The sequence below is a fragment of the Macaca thibetana genome, chromosome 3 (genome assembly GCF_024542745.1).
Source record: "Macaca thibetana thibetana isolate TM-01 chromosome 3, ASM2454274v1, whole genome shotgun sequence".
Lineage (NCBI taxonomy): Eukaryota > Metazoa > Chordata > Mammalia > Primates > Cercopithecidae > Macaca > Macaca thibetana.
Window position 1 is genome coordinate 113,699,894 of NC_065580.1, and position 22,258 is coordinate 113,722,151.

At 41.8% G+C, this 22,258-nt stretch overlaps 2 protein-coding genes across 9 annotated transcripts in view; one reads left to right on the forward strand and one right to left on the reverse strand.

The window, feature by feature from the left end:
• Positions 1-22,258, reverse strand: part of PSMA2 (proteasome 20S subunit alpha 2) — a 617,132-nt gene that overhangs the window by 453,152 nt on the left and 141,722 nt on the right. The gene's annotated exons all lie outside the window — the stretch shown is intronic.
• The window catches only part of HECW1 (HECT, C2 and WW domain containing E3 ubiquitin protein ligase 1), a 456,269-nt gene that overhangs the window by 248,636 nt on the left and 185,375 nt on the right, over positions 1-22,258 (forward strand). For 7 of the 8 annotated variants that reach the window (XM_050783350.1, XM_050783356.1, XM_050783351.1 and 4 more), the window contains one exon: positions 3,017-3,111. In XM_050783350.1, the coding sequence (XP_050639307.1) occupies positions 3,017-3,111 (95 nt within the window). Of the gene's footprint in view, positions 1-3,016; positions 3,112-18,630; positions 19,058-22,258 lie in introns of those variants that run through there. The other variant, XM_050783358.1, reaches the window with a different exon arrangement.

Below are 22,258 nucleotides of genomic sequence, written 5' to 3' on the forward strand. Positions count from 1 at the left end.
GAATGTATTCAATCATCACATGTATCCTGAAAATATGTACATCTATTATGTATCAAAAAAAACTAAAAATGGAAGAAACAAAGAAGAGTACAGAGTTTGAAGGGTTCCATGAATTCTTGGCTCAAAATATGCACTGATCTGCTCATCTAGCAATAGGGTTCAATGCAGGATTGTATATCATTTCCCTGACCTTTTTGCTCAAAGGCATTGAAATAATTTTTTATTTAAATGGAAATCTAGTACTGCCCATTTGGGATCCCTGGTACCTAAAAGTCCCTTCCACCCAACTGAGCTGAAGGTGAGGCCATTTGGCCCCTCCATGCTGATCCCACCGGCACCTACAAGCAGAGTAACTCCTGGACTAGGCAACACCAACTCATTGTGATTAACTAGATGGATGGCTCACTGCTTTATTCAGAGTCCTTCCCTGATCCCTGACTTACAGGAAACTTGCCTCTCAGGCCAACACAGTGTTGGATCCAGATGTGTAGACCTAACATGGGGACAACGTTGAGGTGTCTTGGAGAATAAGTACAGAACTGGGTTATAAGATTGTCCACCAAGAGCTTGAAAAGACAATCAACAGACATGTGAAAGAACTGTAGAGAAAATAACTCAGGAAGGAAACTCAAAGTATAGGCATATCTGAAGTAAGAACACGTCCACTAACAAAGGGACTGATAAGCATCCAGGCATCATCCAGGCAATGGAAAATCTGAACAACTGCAATTCAATTCAATGACTTCAAAAAAAATTTAAATAGCTAATTAAAACTTGATGAAAAAGTTTAATCCTACTAATAATCAAATAAATGAAGTAAAAATAATAATCGGATTCTATTTTAAGCCTGTTTTTAAGTGATGATATTCAGTGCTAACATGGATTCTATGAGATGGTCAGACTCACATTTCCTCATAGAAATATAAAGTATTATTTGGAAAGCAATTTGGCCACAAGCAGGGAGGATCCCTAAAATATTCTTTTTTTTTTTTTGAGACTGAATCTTGCTCTGTTGTCCAGGCTGGAGTGCAATGGCGTGATCTTGGCTCACTGCAACCTCCACCTTCCGGGCTCCAGCAATTCTCCTGCTTCAGCCTCCCGAGTAGCTGGAATTGCAGGAGTGCACCACCACGCACAGCTAATTTTTGTATTTTTAGTAGAGATGAGGTTTCACCATGTTGGCCAGGCTGGTCTCAAACTCCTGACCACAAACGATCCACCCACTTCGGCCTCCCAAAGTGTTGGGATTACAGGCGTGAGCCACCACGCCCGGCCCGTATCTTTTAGCCTAAGGAAGACTACTGCTATATTCATATCTATAGCACTGAGGAAACCTTTACATATCAGTTAGGTTTAGGTTTAGCTACATATAACAGAAATCCTAATGGTAAATGCATAGGTGTTATCTGCCAGGAAGGCTGCAAAATATAGTACTTTAGCTGGACATTATCACTCAAAATAAAATTGAGATTCTGTTATTAATGAGGAAAGGTAGAATGGATGTCAGGTAGGTATCTAGCGATTTTTGCTCCATTGTCCTAGGGAGAAAATTTGAACTTAAAAAATAATTTGTAAAAAGTAATTGGTTTTCAGAGAAAAGCCTGAATTTCCAAATATAGGAAATATTTGCAATGTGTAAATCTATACAGTTGTTCTACATAATAAGTAATGTTATTTGAGGAGTTTTTAATGATAGTTGGCCATGCTTATTTCATAATGTCAACTTTTTTAAAAAGCAAAATGTATTATTCTTAGTTTATACTCTCAATTATGTAAAAATCTCAGAAAATTGTTATTTCATTTATACTTATCTTCATTTTTTGTATTTTCCATTCTGAGTACATTTTAAATGCATGCTAAAAAAATTGTAGACATTATTTTTAATATGATACTTGATGGCAAATTTTCATATTTGAGAGAAAAGATCTCAAATTGGAGATTTCTCATATTGTTTCAAACAAAATATAAGGGACCAAGACAAAGCCTGGTAATTTTTTTTAATTTTAAGAAAACAAATCCTATAAACAGTGAATTGGGGAAAGCAAGTCACCTTCAAATGAACTAAACTCATGTTGGCTACAGATCTTATCCTCTACAGAACCAAATGCCAGAAGGAAAAGGACTCATGTTATTGTCATTTAGTCATCACATCATCACAATCACTGACACTTACTGAGCACTTAATTGAATCTAAGCACTTTTATTTGCTTAACCAACATCTTATGAAGTCCTCTTTTAACAGGGGGTACAGGGACTTATCCATTGTCTCACAGATTATAAATAACAGAGCTGAAATTCAAACCCAGTGTGATCCCCCTAAACTCTTTGTATTCTGCTAAACATCTATAGAACTTTTTTTTTTTTTTGAAATGGAGTCTCACCCTGTTACCCAGGCTGGAGTCCACTGATGTGATTATAACTCTCTGTAGCCTTAAACTCCTGGGCTCAAGCGATCCTCCTGCCTCAGCCTCCCAAGTAGCTGGGAACTACATATGCGTGCCACCACTGCCAGCTACATCTATAGAACTTTGAAGGAAAACAAATTGTGGTGCATTATCATCGATGGGTATAGGAGTTTAGAAAATATGCCTCCCTCCCATGTACTTCAATAACTTCTCAAAGTATTTCTGCAAATTGCCAAGATATTAATCACAATGAATTGAATAATAGGACATTACAGAAGGAACAGACAGGTGGTAGGCTGTCTCAGAACATCTTAGAACTAAGGGTTTAAAATCAATGACCTCTAATGGGGTCGGATGGATCCTGAGAAGTCCAAATAATGGACTTAATTTGGATACAAAATGTTAAGGCCAAAACAATTTTTCATGTCACAGTTTTAGGAAGAAGTCAGACCTGTCCTTGAAGCCACATGAGGAGCATCATTGTCGAGTGTGGCCTGGCTTGCTCGTGGGGGGAATTAGGTTGCAGTTCTTAGAGATGTCCTCTGTGGCCATAGCTGCCTCTCCCTGGGTTATACCCTACTTCTCAGTCTCGTTTTTTGTTTGTCTTTCAGCTGAAACTAAGATCTGCTTCAAATACTACCATGGAGTGAGTGGGGCCCTGCGAGCAACCACCCCCAGTGTCACGGTCAAAAACTCGGCAGCTCCTGTAAGTCTCATTTCTCCGTCTGCGGTTACACCTAACTCTGGTCTTTCTTCACTTGCCTATTTTGTGTGTGTGTGTGTGTGTGTGTGTGTACATGTACATACACACATATGGAGATATACTGATAGATTGATTATGAATAAATGGAGAGACACCTCAAAATAGTCAAGAGGAATGAGATCCATAGTCGACCTTATTAAAGCTCATGCTACACTTGTGTGTTAGGGAGGAGCCAAGCTTCTGTATTTTCCTTAGATGGCCAAACGTTTCTAACAGAGACATGTGCAATCACAGCGAAGAAGCCTTTTCTTTGGATCACATTTTTTAATTGTTTGGTTTTAAATATTGATATTTTCTTATGTTTTTATTTCTTTTAGGCTTGTAAATAAATTAATGAAGTGGGATTTATTGCCTCAGGTTGATTTTAGTCATAGAATTATAACGTGATAGGCCCGGAAAGACCAGAATCTCTCACCCTTCTCTGTGTATAAATGAGGACAGTGGCCAAGGAGCCTAAATAATCTATCTCAGGTCACAGAACTCATTGCAGATCCAGGATTTAAGTCACATCTTTTGTTCCCTGCTGTGTGACTTTGCTCAGGCCTATGGTAATAGATGCCATCTTTCCTAATTACAATCCAGTTTTTATCCTTGTAGTGCTTCTCTCTTAGTTCTTAATACATCTGATTAGGCTGAAATGCACTGAGAAATGGCATTCCTTTTCCTTTTCCTTTTCACATAAATTTAAAATGACCAACTGGGGAGGCTGGACAGAAACCAGTGGGGGACTTTGTCATGCTAGTGGAAGTGAAAAAGACTCTTCTTTTTTAACGTTAAAAAAAAAAACAGTCCAGGCCCAGTGGCTCACACCTGTAATCCCAACACTTTGGGAGGCCCCAGGCAGGCAGATCACTTGAGGTCAGGAGTTTAAGACCAGCCTGGCCAACATGGTGAAACCCTGTCTCTATTAAAAATACAAAATTAGCCAGGCATGGTAGCGAGTGCCTACAATCCCAGCTACTTGGGAAGCTAAGGCAGAAGAATCACTTGAACCCGGGTGCAGTGAGCAGAGATCGCACCACTGCACTCCAGCCTGGGCAACAAGAGTGAAACTCCGTTTCAAAAAAAAAAAAAGAGAGAGAGAGAGAAAGTATTTGACATCAAATATGAATGATTCAGAAAGGACTTTCACTCCAAAAAATATTCCACTTTGCTGCTTTGCAAATCAGTTCTACAGCATCCTAAAGTTGAGCTGATTGAGGCCTTGGTAGTAAGCAGTAAGGTAAGCATGCCCGAGCCCCAAAGCCTGGCTGGACACTGAACTGGGTTTACCGTCCGGGAACTCAGTGGGAGGTGCAATGGGAAGAGAGGGAGAGGCACATGTGCTTTTGATGGCTTTGGTGTTTTTCCCTCACTGGCCATGCAGATCGGAACATGATTCCTGTCTGTCTGGGACAGCAGTTAAGTGTGAGAATCTAGGGAGGTGTCCTCAGAGTGCCAGAACCTCTCTTCCAGGCCCGTTTGTTTGGGCATCCCTCAAAAGAGGGTACCCCCTAAAACCAGACAGATCCTGATACCTGTTAGCCAATCATTGAGGCTGGAGGGACAACTAAGTCAAGGTAGCTTAGGGACAGCTACATTGAGGCAGAAAAGAAAAGGTGAACCAGAAGCTAGGGAGACAGAGCAGGAAGGCATTGAACACACAACAGGCAGAGAAGGAAGGAGGCAGGAAGTGGAGTGAAGCCAATTAGGGAAAACCCTTCCACTGCAGGCCTGGCCTCTTGCCACTGCACAGCAGGTCACTGAATGAGGCAGACACAAGGATCCCTCAGCAGGGATTGGCCGTGCCCACTGACGGGACTGGCCTGTTGGCTCAAGGCTCGGAGGGGAGAGGAGTTCCTCACCTTCTTCTGCTCTGGAATGATACTCTGGGTGTGTTGGCCAGCCCTGGAATTCAGACAAATTCTTACCTGAAGCACTTTTTCTTATTTAAATAAAGCTCCCTAGAGCATTTGACTTCTCCGAACTCAGCCTGCTGGAGACTCCAGATGTTCACCTGCTGCTCGGACCAGTGCAAAGTGTGACGTACATCATCACAGTGTTGTGCAATGTAGGCTTAAAATTAAGCAAGAGGCCAACTGCCCAGAAAATGGCCTCTAAAGTATGATGTACAGCCCCTTAGGGCAGGATAAATTGTCAACAAGCATATGCTCCCCAAGGGCTGCCATCACCAGAAACAAAGGCTTGTACCTCAGAAGAGGAAATGAGATGCTTCCATCACACTGTTGACATAAGGTTCAGCAGGTGCCTGATTGCTACTGCCCTGACCTCACCTTTGTCATTCCACGTGAGCTGCTGCTGCTCATACTTCAAACTTTGGCATCTTGAAATATTTTGACATATTGCTGTCATCCTGATTTTTATCTCCTTAATGATTTTCTCACACAAATCAGTAGACACTTGGGTTGACACTTGAATGTACATCCTGCAGACAACTTTTATTCCCCAAGCATGTGAGAGCTCGATCGCATAGCCCCTGTGCCACCAGGGACAAAGAGAGAAATCCTGGGCTCCCGTTGTCATGGTGAAAATGAGTCCCTGGAGTCCCGGGGCAGAAGGCAGCACACACTATCCCACAAAACTGTATTTTCATGGGCAGTTAGGTTTCATAGGAGCCACACTAGGAGGAGCCCCCTTTGTTTGATAGCATGGCACACTTCTCAAAGCTGTTTCTCACACATTACTCTAGTCGATGCCCAGCACGTCTGTGGAGAGGCAGGAACTATCATTCTGGTTAAGTGATCATTTGGCTCTATGGTGATGGAGCAGAACCACATTTCACTTACACTTTTTGCAACCCAGCTCAGTTTGGGTATAATCTAGCAACCTTCCGGGTTAAATAAGCCTTTGCAGTCTGGTCTGAGGACTTGAACACACTGTTTCTAAGGGGAAATGCTGTGACGTTTCCCTAAATCAATTTGTTAATAAACTTGGAGTGTCAACTTCTAGGTTGAGGATTGCTGCTGCTGCATTCATCCCTTATGAAGAGTTACTGTGTATTACCATTATGTCACATCCCAAAAGTCACTGAGTTGGTTTGTGACATTACACTAAACCTACCATTCTTTGAAAAGGAGGAACAAGCTGTCACATGCTCCTTTGGTGTTTTAAAGCACTCAGAAAGTGCTTTAACTTTCTGAGCATTGTATGGTCTCACGATGCATCAGTTCTTCTTCTCATTGTCTTGTTCCCTCTCATCTTTGTCTTTGTCCCATGGGCAACTGTTGGGGTCCTTGTTTAAAAAGAGGTTGTCTTCTGCTCTTGTCTTGCTAGGGCTCTCATTTATTGTATATCAGAAACTATGATGGATGTGCTTATAGAGATAGATGAAATATAAGCCCTGTCACTGAGAACTCACAGTTACTCCATTATAAATTATAATACTGTGTAAAGTCTCCAGTACTGGAGTGTGCTGTGCTGGTGTGTAGAGAAACCCATGACCAGGCACCTGCAGCAGCTGTGCTGACTGCGGGAGGAGGGGGCGTGGCCTGAGGCAGGCACCATGAGAGGGCCTTGGCCATGCCTTGAAGACAGACAGGCAAGGCCAGCAGAAGGGATGGCCTGTACAAAGGCATGGGGTGAGAATTGGCTCAGGCCGACAGGGAAGGAACCTAGTTGTCTTAGGTTTGAAGAACATGGGACTTCTTGTCCCTATGTATCCTCCTGTTTTTCATACTTTTTGTGTCTTATTGGGAGCACCTATGATATTTCGTATCTTTCTTTTATTTTCTGTAGAAAATCACTGTCAAAGGCAAGCTCTTCCTCTCCTTATTCTGGCCCTTGCTAACTCCCCCTTGTGCATTACCATTACAGTCTTCTTAAATAAGCCCCATGATATATTTTTCTTTCTCTGATTATACATCAAAAAACAGAAACCAGCCCATCCCTACAGTTTGCCAAAGACAGGGTGGGTAAACTCCTCAGCCCAACACACAGTCCACTGAAAATAACCAGGCTGCTCTGCCGGGTCTGGACCTGACAGTGAGTTTTCACATCCTCCTCTTCCCACTCTCGGGCACCCAGCCGGCGTCATCTGTAGGGGCTGCTGGAGGGAGTGGGGGCCCTCCCTTTGCCTGCTGGTTCTCTTACAGTGCCAGAGACTCTGATGCAGTCTGAAGCTGTTGATGTGAGCCAGCTAAGTGAGAGTCCCGAGCATACTGCTCCCACACCTGGTTTATGAGACCCTCCCTGCACAGCGTTCACCTGGCGGTACAGTGGGCCTCCTCCCCACCCATGCTGAGGCCTGGGACTGCAGCCTTCAGATACAGAAAATAGGTAGCTGAGGAATGACTCTGGCAGAGTCCAAGCAATCGGGAAAGGCTACCAGCATGCAGGGCAGGCTGAGGACATGCAGGGCAGTGTAGAGGACCCCGTGCGGGACCATCTACTCTGGAGTAGAGACTTCTCTCAGTTTAGAGGCTGGGTCATGTATAGTTGAAGATGTATTTTTTATTTTGTCTTTATCAGCATTAAAATATGTGGAAATCCCATCAAGGATTATGTTACACTGGATTATTCTTATTCTCACCTCAGATTGCTATTGTTTATTTATTTACTTCATACTTTTTATCTTCTGACTCTTTCAATGAGAAGTTGGAAGGAAACATAGGGAAGTCCTCTCCTTCTTCCTCCATGTTAATCTAGTGCGTCTGCAACCAAGCTTTTGATAATAACTGAACAGCATAACATTCAAAGTAAAGTTCTTTGCCAGAGAACAAAGAACAGCTGGGTGCAGTGGCTCACACTTGTAATCCTAGCACTTTGGGAGGCCAAGGTGAGTGTATCACATGCGGCCAGGAGTTCAAGACAAGTCTGGCCAACATGACAAAACTCCATCTCTATAAAAAAATAAAAAATAAAATAATATTAGCCAGGCATGGTGGTGCACGTCTGCGATCCTAGCTACTTGGGAGACTGGGGCACAAGGATCACTTGAACTGTGAGGCAGAGGTTGCAGTGAGCCAAGATCACACCGCTGCACTCCAGCCTGGGTGACAGAGCGAGACTCCATCTCAAAAAAAAAAAAGGACAAAGAAAAAAGAACAAACTTAAACTATCTTTTCACTAGTTCATGTTTACAGATTCATTGACTTTGTCAGATCCCCTGAGCAAAGTGCTGACACTATCCTCTAAAAAAAAAAAAAGGCAACTCAACAGGACATTTCCCCACCAATATAGGGTAAATTAGCACTCTAAAATAGGGACAAGATTTTCCCCCACATCAGTCTGAGTCTCCTGCAGTGGACAAATAATTGATGAATACCCTCCCTTCCCCAAAGTCTAGGTTATTACCTTTGGCTATAGTAATATTTTTCTTGGGGATTTTAAAAGTAGATATTTCAAAAAATATTTCAAATCATAATAAAGCAAGTAAGGACCAGCTGCTATGGGTTATAAAATGTCCTGGAAAATACTTCAACCACGTTAGTAGCAAAGGGAATCCACAGGTTGCCAACTGATGGGACCAGCTACCCAGAATTGTTAGACACAAGTCAATTAATTTGGAAGACACCTCAGCTTTATCATAAATGATCTTGAGCCCTTGTGATCTAAAACCCTCTAGTAAATGTCTGGGCAGCATTGATCCTTTGCATGTAAATAAATCATGTATGTAATTCTAGCTCAAGCACTCAAGATTACATTTATTGTGTTTTATCTGTATCATTTGATCTATAGCTCCTACAAATCAAAATGCTTTCTTAAATTCTCCTCTAAGAAAAGGCTAACAGACATTTATGAAGGGAATAAATAAAAAATAGAATATTGTACTGTTTAACTTAGAATGACTTTTTCAGGGGTTTTTCTTATAAGATCTTCTGACTACTGTTAACTGTTAAACTTTGTCTCCTTTCTCAAAAGTCAAAGGTGGAATAGAAAAGGAGTTTCCAAGGGTGATAGAAGTTGATGGTTAGATATCAACATAATGTATAATTTCTTCTAGCTGAGAATTCACATCACATTTTTTTCTCACTGCTCATCTGGCAAATTGTTTTCTAATGCTCAAAGCCTCTTGCCTCTAATCTTCTTTCCCCAGAACCTGTTTCCACCTCCTCAGCCCTTCTGCTCCCACCTCTCCAGTCCATGCAACACTCTGTCCCTCAACCATGGAGGTCTGCTTGGAACAGTTATTCTGGGCATCTTCATGTAGCCTGTAGCTTCAATTTCATTTATGTACTTAGTAAATATTTGTCAGTAAGCTCCTTGGGGCTAACCATTAGGCATGTAAAACTAAACAAGACAAATACCCATGTTCATCAAGCCACCTGCCTAAGATAGGGGCAAGTGTGTAGCGGGGAGACAGACAAGAAAACAGGCAATGACACAGCACTATTCCATGCCTCTGGAGGTGGACAATACAGGGTACTTTGTAAGGACCAATTATGGGCAGGCCCAGAATATGATGCAGGGTTTTCCAGAAGGAGTCAACTGAAATATGCACACACAACAGCCATGATTTCTGATCAAGCCTTTATTTCTCGTAAGCATATTTAACCCAGAATATAGTGGCATGTTATTCATAAATGTGTCTCCTGCAAAAGTCCCTTCAGGTTTTGATCAGACTAAAGCAGCGGGGACATTTGTACACTTGCTTTTTGGGCAAGGCATCATCATATGGACTTGCCCTTCTAGAACAGAAAGAAAGGGAAGGGATTGGGCATCCTCTCTCTAGATAACTTACCCCGGCCCTGCTTACAATCTCTAACCTCTCAAAGAGGCATCTTGGAAGTTTAGAGTCTATCCTAGCCCAACCTTAAGGAATCTGTGCAGTTTGAGGGGAAGAGGTCCAGACCTCACACTAAAGAGGCATTCTGGGGTCTCCATTCTGGAGATACTGTTTTCTGAAACACCTTTCCCAGCAGCCATGGTTCAGCTGCCATAGTGCAGGGGTGGGTGGTTTACATCCTTCCTTTCTGGACTCTAAGAAGCAAAACACCAAATCACATTCTGTGATCCTCAATAGTTGGTTCTAAACCTTCTCTCCAAGTTGCATTTTCTGTAGAAACGACATTAGAAGAAATTTATGGAAAGTGGAAATGGAAATCCTAATGGAAAGTGGAAATCCTTTCTATGTTTGTAAGAGCCACATTCTGAAATTGGGGTCAGGACATCTATGAAGCACTGGTGTTTCATGGACACATTTGCACATGCTCCTAGAGAATGGATCAAAGGCACTCATCAGATAAACAGGGTTCATGGCTCCAGAAAGATAATGGACTTCTGTCATAGGAAATATCAATGTCACTCTTTGCTGACATACAGAAAAAATTTAGGGCCAGGCACAGTGGCTCACACCTGAAATCCCAGCACTTTGGGAGGCCAAGGCAGGCAGATTACCTGAGATCAGGAGTTCGAGACCAGCCTGACCAACATGGAGAAACCCCATCTCTACTAAAAATACAAAATTAACCGGGTGTGGTGGCATGTGCCTGTAATCCCAGCTAGTCAGGAGGCTGAGGCAGGAGAATCGCTTGAACTTAGGAGGCGGAGGTTGCAGTGAGCCAAGATCGTGCCATTGCACTCCAGCCTGGGCTACAAGAGTGAGTGAAACTCTGTCTCAAAAAAAATAAAATAAAATAAAGAGACAATTTGACAGTCTTGGTACGGTTAAAAGTCTACCTTTGCCCTTTTGGGAGAGAACACCTTAATCTTTGGCAGCACTATGAAAGCTGGAATGTTCTTACTTACTACCTAGGCATTTACTACGTGACCTAGAAATTGTGAATGAACACATCAAAATAAATATATTCATATGATGAGTCTTGACATGAATATATCCAGTGACCTAGAAAAAAGAGGACATGAAAATTGAATGGAGATGTCTTAAACAAAAGGCTTTTCTCTTCTTTCTCTGCAGCAGGGTCCAAATGTTGACTTCTCAGGGATTAGAGGCAAGGAGCTTAGCACAGAATAGACAAAAGGAAATGTTAACTTTCCCTAAAACAAAACAAAATGGATGAGTTCACAGGTGAGGTCTTTCAAATGATGGAAGGATAGATAAATCTGATACAGCTTAAGCTTTTAAGAGCAAAATGAACTAATTATATCATTAAAGAAAAGACAAGCTATCTGAAAAATGGGCCAGAACCTAAAGTCGGTTTTTAGGGGGGGAAATGCAATGACCAATAAACACACAAAAGATGTTCCATCAAGAGAATGAGAAGACAAATTACAGACTGGAAGAAAATATTTGCAAAATACATATTTGATAAAGGGCTAGCATTCACAACGTACCAAGAACTCATGAAAGTCAACAATGAGAAAGCAAACAAGCCAATTTTTAAAAAGGGGGCGAAAGACCAGGATAGATATCTCACCAAAGATATACGAATGGAAAATTAGCATATGAAAAGATGCCCAACACAAAATTCTGTCAAGGATATGGAGCAACAGGAACTCTTATTCATTGCTGGTGGAAATGCAAAGTGGTACAGCTACTTTGGAAGACAGTTTGCTTGTTTATTACAAAACTAAACATACCCTTACCATATGATTCAGCAATCTCGCTCCTTGGTACTTACCCAAAAGAGTTGAAAACTTATGTCCATACAAACATCTGCACATGTTTACAGCAGCTCTATCCATAATTGTCAAAACTTGGAGGCATCTTGGAAGCAAGATATCCTTCAGCAGGCAAGCAGATAAATTGTGCTACATCCAAACAATGGATTATTATTCAGTACTAAAAAAAAATGAGCTGCCAAGCTATAAAAAGACCTGAAGAAATCTTAGCTGCATATTACTAAGTGAAAGAAGCCAATCTGAAAGGCTACATAATTTTACAATTCATCTATATGACCTTCCAAACATAAGGAGACAGTAAAAAAGATCAGTGGTTGTGAAGATTTAGTGGGGAGGGAGGGATGTATAGGAGGAGCACAAAGGATTTTTAGGGCAGTGAAACTCTTCTGTATGATACTATGATGGTGGCAACATATTATTACACATTTTTCAAAACCCACAGAATATACAACACGAAGAGTAACCTCTGATGGAAAGTATGCACTTGGGTAATAACGATGTGCCAGGGTAGGCTCATCAAGTGTGACAAACATACCACTCTTGAGTGGAACATTGGTAGTGGGGGAGGCTGTGCATGTGTGGGGATAGGGCATATATGGGAATGCTGTGCTTTCTGCTCAGTTTTACTGTGGACCTAAAACTGCTATAAAATAAACGAAAGGCTATTTTTTAAAATGCTCCAATCAGAAAGCAAAAATTCAAAAGTTTTACGGTACCCAGGGATGATGAGAGAGTAGAAAAAGCACGTGTACAATATTGGGCCCATTTTTTTCAAGGCAGTTTAGCAAAATTTATCGAATTTATCAAAATTTCTCTTGGGCATATTTGCAAAAGCTATTTGGGATATATAGACAAAATTATTCATCACTGCATTGTGGGAACAGCAACCACAGGAAAGTCAGTGTCTCCATTAGGGAGACTGGATAATACACCCCAAGGGCAAGAGCAGCAGGGGAGCAGATAGCGATTACGGGGAAAGGTTCTCAATACATTTTTTGCTGATGGTGGATTTTGTTTTGTTTTCTTTTGAGACAGAGTTTCATTCTTTTTTTTTTTTTTTTTTTTGAGACGGAGTCTCGCTCTGTCACCCAGGCTGGAGTGCGGTGGCCGGATCTCTGCTCACTGCAAGCTCCGCCTCCCGGGTTTACGCCATTCTCCTGGCTCAGCCTCCCGAGTAGCTGGGACTACAGGCGCCCGCCACCTCGCCCGGCTAGTTTTTGTACTTTTTTAGTAGAGACGGGGTTTCACCGTGTTAGCCAGGATGGTCTCGATCTCCTGACCTCGTGATCCGCCCGTCTCGGCCTCCCAAAGTGCTGGGATTACAGGCTTGAGCCACCGCGCCCGGCCGAGACAGAGTTTCATTCTTGTTGCCCAGGCTGGAGTGCAATGGCACAATCTTGGCTCACTGCAACCTCCTCCTCCCTGGTTCAAGTGATTCTCCTGCTTCAACCTCCTGAGTAGCTGGGATTACAGGTGACCACCACCACGACCAGCTAATTTTTTTGCATTTTTAGTAGAGATGGGGTTTCACCATGTTGGCCAGTCTGGTCTCGAACTTCTGACCTCAGGTGATCCACCCATCTTGGCCTCCCAAAGTGCTGGGATTACAGGCGTGAGCCACCGAGCCCGGCCTCAGTATGTTTTATGAAGTGCAAAAGCAAGGCTCAGAGCAGTGCTTTTAATATTACCCCATTGATGTAGTTTTTAATTAATAGTTAGAAAAATTATTTCTAGGAAAGGATAACAAGAAATGAGTAACAGTGACTACCTTTGAGGATTATGTGGAGGTGGGGTGTGCAGGATCTCACTTATCATTCTGTGCCTTTTCTTTTTCATCTGTTTATATTTACTAACAAAGAGTCATGTTCCTTTTTTAAACTTGTTTATGTTTTCTAACAATAGATTTCTTTTCTAAAAAATATCACAGGTATTATCAAAATAGTGGGATTGTGGGTTTTTGTGTTTTCTCTGTTAACTATTTTAACATCTATAATTTTTTTAATTTTTTTTTTACAAGGAAAAAGCTCGTTATCTTTTTAAAAATATTCTCTTTTCTCTCTTCTCATGACTGGTCTGGCTTTATCTAGATGCTCTAACTTGTAGTGTCACAATTTAGTCCTTGATGCAAAGGGAAAGAATGTTGGCATGTGCTAATATAAGAGTGCTAAAACAGTTGCCACATCCCTCCTTTTCCAGAGCAGGGATCAGACATCCATCAAGTGATATAGATGCCTGTTTAGTCTACCCATCAACCCCACAGCCATTCCTATGGGAATAATAAACAGAAAAGACAAAACCAATCAATACTGAACCCCATGATTTAATTAAAACCAGAGACGAAGACAGTGCTCAGGCCAGAAATGGAGAGGAATTTCTGATGATTATAATGTTGTTAAGATGCCCGAAACCTGCAGCAGGAAGAGATGGAGGCAAAGCAGACTGAGGGCACTGGGAGTCGCTGCAGGCATCACAGTGAACTCTGCGGTGCTGCCAGTGGACTTCAGTGTCGTTCTGCCTTTTCCTTTTTTTTTTTCTTTTTGAGATAGAGTCTCCCTCTGTCGCCCAGGCTGGAGTGCAGTGGCTTGATCTGGGCTCACTGCAACCTCTGCCTCTTGGGTTCAAGTGATTCTCCTACCTGAATTTTGTATTTTAGTCAAGACGGGGTTTCTCTGTTGGCCAGGCTCGTCTCAAACTCCTGATCTCAAGTGATCCTCCTGCCTTGGCCTCCCAAAGTGCTGGGATTACAGGCATACGCCACCATGCCCGGTTCCTTCCTTCTTCTTTCTTTCTTTTCCCTGTCTCATTCTGAAAAAAGAATCTCGCTGTTTTGTTTTGTTTTGTTTTGTTTTGTTTTTAAGCTTATTTTTTTCTTTGCGTGTACCTACAAATACAAATTTGAGTAAACTGTGCCTTCTAATGGCTGGGCATAGTAGATTTACATGGTTATTTTTGTGGTTTTTTTTAAATTTTTAATTGTGGTAAAATATACATAACAAAATTTACCATCATAACCATTTTTCAGCATATAGAGCTCAGTGACACTGCATGCATTCACATTGTTGTCCAACCATCATCACCATCCATCTCCAGAACTTTTCATCTTCCCAAACTGAAATTCGTCCCCATTAAACACCAACTCCTCATTCCCCCCATCCTCAGAGCCCTTGGCAGCCACCATCCTACTTCCTGTCTCTAGGAATTTGACCACACTAGGCACCTCATGTAGGAGGAATCATACAGTGTTTGCCCTTTTGTTCCTGGCTTATTTCAGTGAACATAATATCTTCAAGGTTCAACCATGTTGCCGCGTGTGCCAGAATTTCCTCCCTTTTTAAGTCTGAATAGTATTCCCTACTATGTATATGCTCTATTTTGATTATCCATTCCTCTGTAGGAGGATCCACGGGTTGCTTGATACAGGTATTCCTTGGAGGAAACGCCACTGGTTATTTGGTCAGGAAAATTATTTGTTGTTACATTCTTTGCATTGAAATAAGTTATCACTCATTTCATATAAAAAGTATTCTGCGGTTCAAATAAAAAGAAACACTAAGAAAATTCATAGAGATTGGCTTCTTTTGAAATAAATTCAATGTAAAGAAATTCTAGAAAATTACACCTGTTCTCTACATGATTCAAGAGAACATTGTATCTTTGAAACTTTCTAGGAGAGCAATGAATGGTAAGAAGGGCAGTAAGGAGATAATGGGTCCAACCTTTTGACCAACAGTCACAGGTATGTGACTTAGAGACCATGGGAAAAGGAATTACTGAATTAGAAGACAAACTGAAAAAAAATCATCCCCAACCCAGTGGAAACAGAAGATGAAAACAGAACTTTTTAAAACCCAGAAATCTAATTTATGAACAATAGATGTTTCTAAAAAATAACATACAGAAATATAATAACCAATGAAAAAAGATGAAAACATTTTTATCTAAAAAAATACCTAATTAAAATTGAAATTCCTCATATTTCAGATAGCTGGAATTGATATAATAAAATATATATGTAGGTTCATAGTGGAAAATTTAGTAGACACATAAATAAGAAAAAACAATAATAATCCAATACACAGCAAGCTTCCAGAACTACACAGTCCTTCTCACCATTCTTTGCTCTAATAAAGTTTTAAAAATAAAATGTTCTCTTGAATCATGTTGAGAACAATCTGAAATTTCCTAAAATTTCCTTCAGTTTCTTACATTGAATTTACTCCAAAAGGAGCCAAGGGGTTTCTGGAGGAAGAATTTTTGAACTGAAGAATGCTATAAACAAACAGAAGAAACTGTTGGACGCCTGGAAAATAGCAAAAGCCAAGAAAATTTGAATGTTCTCTTCACAGCACAAAGATGTGCTTGGTAAGATGTCTATTTAAAGGGAAAAAAAAAATTGTTCTCTACCATACCAGTTGTCAGTGATGTGTGACTATGCCGAATACAGACATTCTCAAGCATGTAAAAACAGAGAAATTGCCCACATGTCAAAGATACGATTTCAGGATTGAGAAAATTGTGGATGGCAGAAACCGGTAGTGAATAAGGAAACTAGTTACTTATAAAGAGATATGCTAAAATGATTGCAAGGATGTATTACTATTTTATTACTTAAATATATATTGTATGGCTTATTATACCAATTAGCTAAATGAAAAAATAATAAAGAGGTATTCTGTAACACTTGTTTTTTAAAAAAGCTCCAGGCCAAGCACAGTGGCTCACACCAATAATCCCAGCAGTTTGGGAGGCTAAGGTGGGGGCAGATCACTTGAGCCCAGGAGTTCAAGACCAGCCTGGGCAACGTGGCAAAACCCTGTCTCTACAAAAACTACAAAAATTAACCAGGCATGGTAGCATGTGCCTGTAATCCCAGTTACTGGAGGGACTATGGCGAGAGGATTGCTTGAGCCCTGGAGGTCAAAGCTGCAGTGAACCATGATCGTGCCACTGTACTCCAGCCTAGGTGACAGACGAGATCCTTCTCAAAAAAAAAAGAAGGAAAAAAAAGCTGTTTAAAAATCAAGACTTGCCATGGTAAAGATAACATTTGAATGAAAAAGGCAGTATAATTACTGGTTGAGGTGCATATATAATCATATATATGTACATACACATATATATACACACATACATATATATACACACACTATTTTATTTGTTTTTATATGAGCTTGATCATCTCCATATAACCCAATAAACCAAACATATACTCACCTATTACAATACTTAACCATGAAACACTAGAGTTTTTAGAATTAAAATTAGGACCAAAATAAGCGTGTAAGATGTCACCAACTCTAACATTTAAAAAGTAAAATAGTACATGTTCCTTGGGAATACATACAAACAAAAGAAAAATGTCACCGTAATAATCTCACCACGCAAGGAGCCTCAGGAAGCTGCAGAAAGGACGGGCTTTTTGATTATCTCTGACTGCAGAGCCAGCAATTAAAATAAGTGTAGCAAGTCTCCCTGGGATGGGGGTAGCCAGCCAGACTCTGGGCTATGCGGATTCTGCAGGCCATCGGGCACCATGCTCTTTACTCAGTAGGTGCCTGTGAGTTGGCAAAAGTCTAGCTGATTATATCCTGGTTTTTAAATCTTAAATGGCCACTCAAAAAAACTGTTTTTATTAACATTTCACTGAAGGATAAAAAATTTCAAATATAGCTCAGCGCAGTGGCTTACACTTATAATCCCAGCACTTTGGGAGGCCTAGGCAAGTGGATCACTTGAGGTCAGGAGTTCTAGATCAGCCTGGCCAACATGGTGAAACCCCATCTCCACCAAAAATATAAAAAATTAGCTGGGCGTGGTGGCAGGCGCCTGTATTCCTAGCTACTCGGGAGGCTGAGGCAGAAGAATCACTTGAACCCAGGAGGTGGAGGTTGCAGTGAGCCAAGATTGTGCCATTGCACTCCAGCCTGGGTGACAGAGCGAGACTCTGTCTCAAAAAAAAGACATTTCAAATATAAAGATCTTGATTTCAGAGTTGTAACTTTCAGCTCCAGCATTCAATTTAGTGGTCACACTCTGGGGGAAAAAAAACACTTTTCTTCAGGTAAAAGCCTTGAGAAAAAGTAAATTCTTACTTCCCAAAGATCTCACAGAGCCAAGTAAAGTTAGTGTGACTTGTAAGCAGGTAAATGAATGTAGCACAGAGGCATTCGGGCAGGTCAGAGATGCCTGGACTGTGCTCTTCCCATCCCTGGCCTCACCCAACACCGTGAGACCCAGGCTAGGGAGGAACGCAGCCCAGGCCCATCACCTCCCCATACCAACTGCATTTTCTTTTTCTTTTTCTTTTCTTTTTTTTTTCTTTTTTTTTTTTTTTTTTTTTTTTTTTGAGACGGGGTCTCCCTCTGTCGCCCAGGCTGGAGTGCAGTGGCACGATCTCCACTCACCGCAAGCTCCGCCTCTCGGGTTCACGCCATTCTCCTGCCTCAGCCTCCCGAGTAGCTGGGACTACAGAAGCCCACCACCGCACCCGGCTAATTTTTGTATTTTTAGTGGAGATGGGGTTTCACCGTGTTAGTCAGGATGGTCTCGATATCCTGACTTCGTAATCCTCCCGTCTCGACCTCCCAAAGTGCTGGGATTACAGGCGTGAGCCACCGCGCCCGGCCGACCAACTGCATTTTCAAGCCTGTTCTGAAGGCAGAATGTTCTGCGCTCAGTGCTTTTTACCCTTCTTGCTCTGTGAGGACAGGGAAGTTCAGGTTGATGAACAAGTGGATTAACTATGATCAACTCATTTCTTTTGCTTCAAAACACACGGTAAGACTAATCCAAGGAGCAAAGCCCTCAAAATGCGCTTACTCAAGAGTTTGTGGTTCACTGTGACCTCACCCTGCCCCCTCACAATAATTAATCTCAGGTTCTAGTAGACCATTAGATCCCACTTCTTTCAACCATCTAAACTAGGTGAAAGTGTCCCTGGATTTAAGGTGCTGTAGCTTAAGACAGGATTGGTGCTTTTAGATCAGGGGTTTTCTCCAGTGGGCTGTTTCCTGAAAGAGTCCAAAAAATTAGAATCAAATCCTTGCATATGAATGCACAGAAATAACATTTTGTTTCTCTTTGTGAGTTTTTCCTATGTTACTTACAGCAAAGATGGCAGAAGCCCTTAAGTTAATGAAGTCCCCAGGCATGTTGCCAGGGTGTAAAGGCCCTTATCTGTGCTCTCTGCCAATGGGAAGTCGGAATTATCAAGCAGCCCTTGGATCAAAGGGAAGTCTGATCCTGGGGACTTTCTTATGCCTCCCCCAGAGCTATGGATAATTTCCCTGCCTGCATTCTTCACTGCAACTATCTTTTATGAGAAATGGCTGCTCTGGCAGAACCCAAAGATGACTGCATTTCCAAGGAGGTTAGTAGACCCTCAGCATTAACGCTCAGTTTATGGGTACAATGTAGTTATACATCCAAATCTATACATTTACACATAGTCACTAATAGATAGTTGCTGTTTTAAAGAGTTGAGTTTAATTGGAAACTACTTAATTTTATCGGCCAAGTATATAATATGTATATATGTGTGTTACACTTTCAGATTTTAAAAAAAGCTTGCTTGCTTAAAATTGTCAACATTAAATTTTTGTAATCTAGTTATTCTAATCTAATCGTTTTCTTTGTAGACCGTTCATTTCTAGAAATTTCTATGTCTCTTTAGTTTGCCTTTTATTAAGCACTTAGAGAGCCAATATGAGGTGATTTTGCTCTCCTGTGTGCACAGTGACTACTGGATGAGGAGAGAGGAGAGGACTTGTCAGGAATAGGATTGTTCAAGAACAGGAGAATCTGACTTTTCAGAGACCAGCCTGTAACAAAGAGCTATCTAGAACAATCACATGGTTTCTGAGCAGAGCTCTCTCAGATAACTTGCCTTAGAAAGATTCTGCATTGTCCTCTCAGACGTCTCAAATTCACATGGATAAAACCCTTTGCACTTTCAGCCAGACGCGGCAGCTCCAGCACTTTGGGAGGCCAAGGCAGGTGGATCACTTGAGGTCAGGAGTTCGAGACCAGCCTGGCCAACATAGTGAAACCCCATCTCTACTAAAAACACAAAAAAAGTAGCTGAGTGTGGTGGTACGCACCTGTAATCCCAGCTACTCGGGAGGCTGAGGCACGAGAATAGCTTGAACCCAGGAGGCAGAGGTTGCAGTGAACCGAGATTGTGCCACTACACTCCAGCCTGAGCAACAGAGTGAGACTGTCTCAAAACACAAACAAAATAAAAAACTCTTTGCACTTTGAACAGGAAAGAAAATAGGGACAACCTACATTCCAGGCATAGAACATGGGGTGGTTATTTCTTATGGGGGGGTCGGTGTGCCCTTGCTCACACAAGCACTGTGTTGGACTAATAGGCATAAGAAGTTAAGAGCATGACTGAAATAAAACAAAACTCATCGCTCTCACCTGGCAAAACCCCACCCTCGTTAAACTTAATTCTCCGTCCACTCTTTGCTTGCATCCAGGCTGCATAAGAGTGTTCCTTTAATCTTATGACCACAGATCTCAAGCTCCCTTTAAAGCTCACTCCCAGAAGCACTGCGCCTCTGTGTGTGGAGAGAAGGCTGCTTTACACTTTCATTTTCCTCACACCTAGAGTGCACTTCCCTCTCTCACCCAGAGTGAAGGCAATCAGAACACACCCAGCCTGCCTGCACACACACTCCTATGCTGTGCCTCCTTCCAGTGACAACTGTCTCAGGCCAGCCTCTCCATTTGCACGTGGGATCCCATCCCATCTTGTCTTTAAGCACCCTTGATCCTGAAAGTAGCTGCTCCTTCTCCTGCGTATTCCACTCTCCTCTCCGCTCCATCCCATTACATAATAATTCCTCTCAGAACTCTCCAGAGGCTTTTTCACCATCATTCCTGCTGCTCTGCCCTTGCCTGACACTGCCTCCTTCTTTTCTACCTAATTCCAGCCTCAAGGGTCCTCTTTCTGACCCTTGAATACAGCAAGATGGTTCTTCCCTCAGGGCCCTTGCACTTCAGGGTTCTCTGCTTGGGACAATTACCCCAAATAAATAATTCACTCCCTCCCCACATTTAGATCTTTTTCCCAAATGTCACCTCCTGGGAGAGGCCTTCCATAACCACCCTATCTAAACTATTCTCCACACAGGTCTTTATTTTCTCCAATCACTATTTTCATTCATGGTGCTCGTGTTGTAATTGTGTTTGCCTCCCTCCCAGAGGGCAGCCTCCAGGGGCAGGGATGTACCTGCCTGTCCTCTTCAGGGCTATTCCTTATCACCCACCAGAGCAGTACCCGACACAGCAGACGGCCCATAAAACATTTGTATCCAACAAACATGGGTTATTCCCTGGCTCGGCCACTTAATAACTTGGTGGCCTTGGGCCTCAATTTCTTTTTTGTTGAGACAAGGTCTCATTCTGTAGCCCAGGCTAGAATTCAGTGGTGTTGTCAGGTTCACTGCAACTTTGACCTCCTGTACTCAAGCAATACCCCTGACTCAGCCTCCTGAGTAGCTAGGACTACAGGCACATGCCACCGCACCTGGCTAATATTTAAAACTTTTTAAAAATTTTTGTAGAGATGAAGTCTTGCTTTGTTGCCCAGGCTGGTCTCTAACTCCTGGGCTCAAGTGATCCTCCTGCCTTGTCCTCCCAAAGTGCTGGGATTATAGGAGTGAGCCACTGTGCCCAGCCTCTTTGAGTTTCTTTTGCTCAACATTACTTTTGTAGGATTAATCCATGTCGTGCTGTAGTTTTTCATTCTTTTGTGTGACTGTACCAGTTTATTCTACTGTTGATGGACGTTTGGGTTTAGTGTTGCTGCTATGAATATTTTTATACATTTTTTTGTGAATATATGTGATTTTTTCCCCCTAGATGAAGTTTTGCTCTTGTTACCGAGGCTAGGGTGCAATGGTGCTATCTCGGCTCACTGTAACCTCCGCCTCCTGGGTTCAAGCGATTCTCCTGCCTCAGCCTCCGAGTAGCTGGGATTACAGGTGCCCACCACCATGCTCGGATAATTTTTTGTATTTTTAGTAGAGACGTGGTTTCACCTTGTTGGCCAGCTTTGTCTCAAACTCCTGACCTCAGGTGATCCACCTGCCTCAACCTCCTGAAGTGCTGGGATTACAGGCATGAGCCACCAGGCCTGGCCAATATATGTGACTTTTGTTGGGTATATAATTAGGGTGAAATTATTAGTTCATGGTTTATGCATATAATTTTTAATAGATTCTGCTAAAGTTTTACAAAGTGGTTTTACAAATTTACACTTCCACCAGCAGTATATGAGAGCTCCAGTTGCTCCACATCCTTGTCAATACTTGATATTGTCTTTTTATTTTTAGTTGTGAAAGGGTGTGTAGTAGTATTGCAGTGTAGTTTTAATTTGTATCTTCCTGATGATTAATGAAGCTGAACATTTTCTCATGTTAGGGACCCCAGATTTATTGGCCATTGGATTCCTGCTTTTGTGAAGGGTTTGCAAAATCTTTTGTCCTTTTTTCCCACTGGGCTGTTTACTTTTTTCACGTTAATTTGTAGTTCTTTGTATATTCTGGATATAGTTCTTTGT